This window comes from Hipposideros armiger, unplaced genomic scaffold (genome assembly GCF_001890085.2).
Source record: "Hipposideros armiger isolate ML-2016 unplaced genomic scaffold, ASM189008v1 scaffold_904, whole genome shotgun sequence".
Classification (NCBI taxonomy): domain Eukaryota; kingdom Metazoa; phylum Chordata; class Mammalia; order Chiroptera; family Hipposideridae; genus Hipposideros; species Hipposideros armiger.
The window spans coordinates 157805-159111 of record NW_017732254.1 but is presented as its reverse complement, the minus strand read 5'-3'; the positions used below and the strand labels follow the sequence as shown (position 1 = coordinate 159111).

The 1307-nt window shown below is 33.2% G+C and overlaps 1 protein-coding gene across 1 annotated transcript in view; it reads left to right on the top strand.

The window, feature by feature from the left end:
* GYS2 (glycogen synthase 2) overlaps positions 1–1307 on the top strand; it is a gene marked incomplete in the record, with an annotated part of 53021 nt that overhangs the window by 26532 nt on the left and 25182 nt on the right. Inside the window, 2 exon segments of the mRNA XM_019630363.1 lie at positions 922–1039; positions 1213–1307. Coding sequence (XP_019485908.1) covers positions 922–1039; positions 1213–1307 — 213 coding nt within the window.

The window sequence follows — 1307 nt, the reverse complement described above, 5'->3', positions numbered from 1 at the left end:
TTTTTTTTCCTTCACAAGAAATGATCAAGAAACCTTGGTTGAGTTTGTGGAACCATTTCAAGGGAATAGCCTTATAATTGTAAACTATCCTTCAAAATGATGACATACTCATAATTCTAGCTCAGGTCTCCATTACGAAACTCTCCATTGCCATTTGCTAAATTTTTGGACATAGCTTCTGTTTATTACTTTTGTTTTTACTGCTGCTCAATGCAATAACCCACCTATTCAACTCAGTAGGTAGTTTTTTTCTTGTCCTGTGAGTAGTCTTTTATCTTTCTTATCCCAGACCAATAATCTGGAAAACCAAAAATGTCTTCCTGCCTGAACAACAAAATCTTCTGGATATTAGAAATAAAGGGCTGCCTTTCCAGTTTTCCAAATGGCTAGAACATTGCCCCCACACTTGGTCACAACAAAATGATAAGAGGTAGTTTAAGGACTACCTGATTTAGAACAGAACACATGAAGGCATAATGTATGGATGCTACTCATACTTGTACTTGTGTTCTCAGTGGATTCCTTAACAACTCTGTGGCACAGTTTCTGCCTCTAAAAATGCAGATAAGAGCATCTACTTCATTGGTTGTTGTAAGGATTAAATGAGTTACATTGTAAGGCATTTAGAGCAGTGCCTAGTTCATAGTAAGCAATCAATAAAACTGAAATAATCATTATTATTTAATTAGAATGTTTTGTTTTACCAGTCCCTCAATGTTATTTCAGTAAAGTACTCCTGATTTCCTATTTCAACAATTTATTGCGGAGTTTTGTGAGTTTTCAATTTTATGATAGTTAGAAACTAGAAATGTTAATAGACATCTAATTTTATAGATTTAAATACGTTGTTTTTCTACAGTGGTACCCTCTCTCAAAAGAGGAAATTTCATGATGATTTTATTTTTTATTTTGCTTTTTCAGATGTAGTTACTCCAAATGGTTTAAATGTTAAAAAATTTTCAGCAGTACATGAATTTCAAAATCTACATGCAACGTACAAGGCCAGGATACAGGATTTTGTTCGAGGTCATTTCTATGGGTATGCTTTTCTTTATTAAAAAAAAATTATTTTAGGTTATCTCTGGTATAGAGAAAACAGGATTGTTACAGTAAATGTTTATCTTTCCTGGCCCCCTTTGTACTTTAACAGAATTCATGTGTACATTTTGTTGGTTGCTTTATTTCATTTGAAACTGTTTTGTTTTGTTTTAGTCATCTGGACTTTGATCTTGAAAAGACTTTGTTCCTTTTCATTGCTGGGAGGTATGAGTTTTCAAACAAAGGAGCTGACATCTTCCTAGAATCCT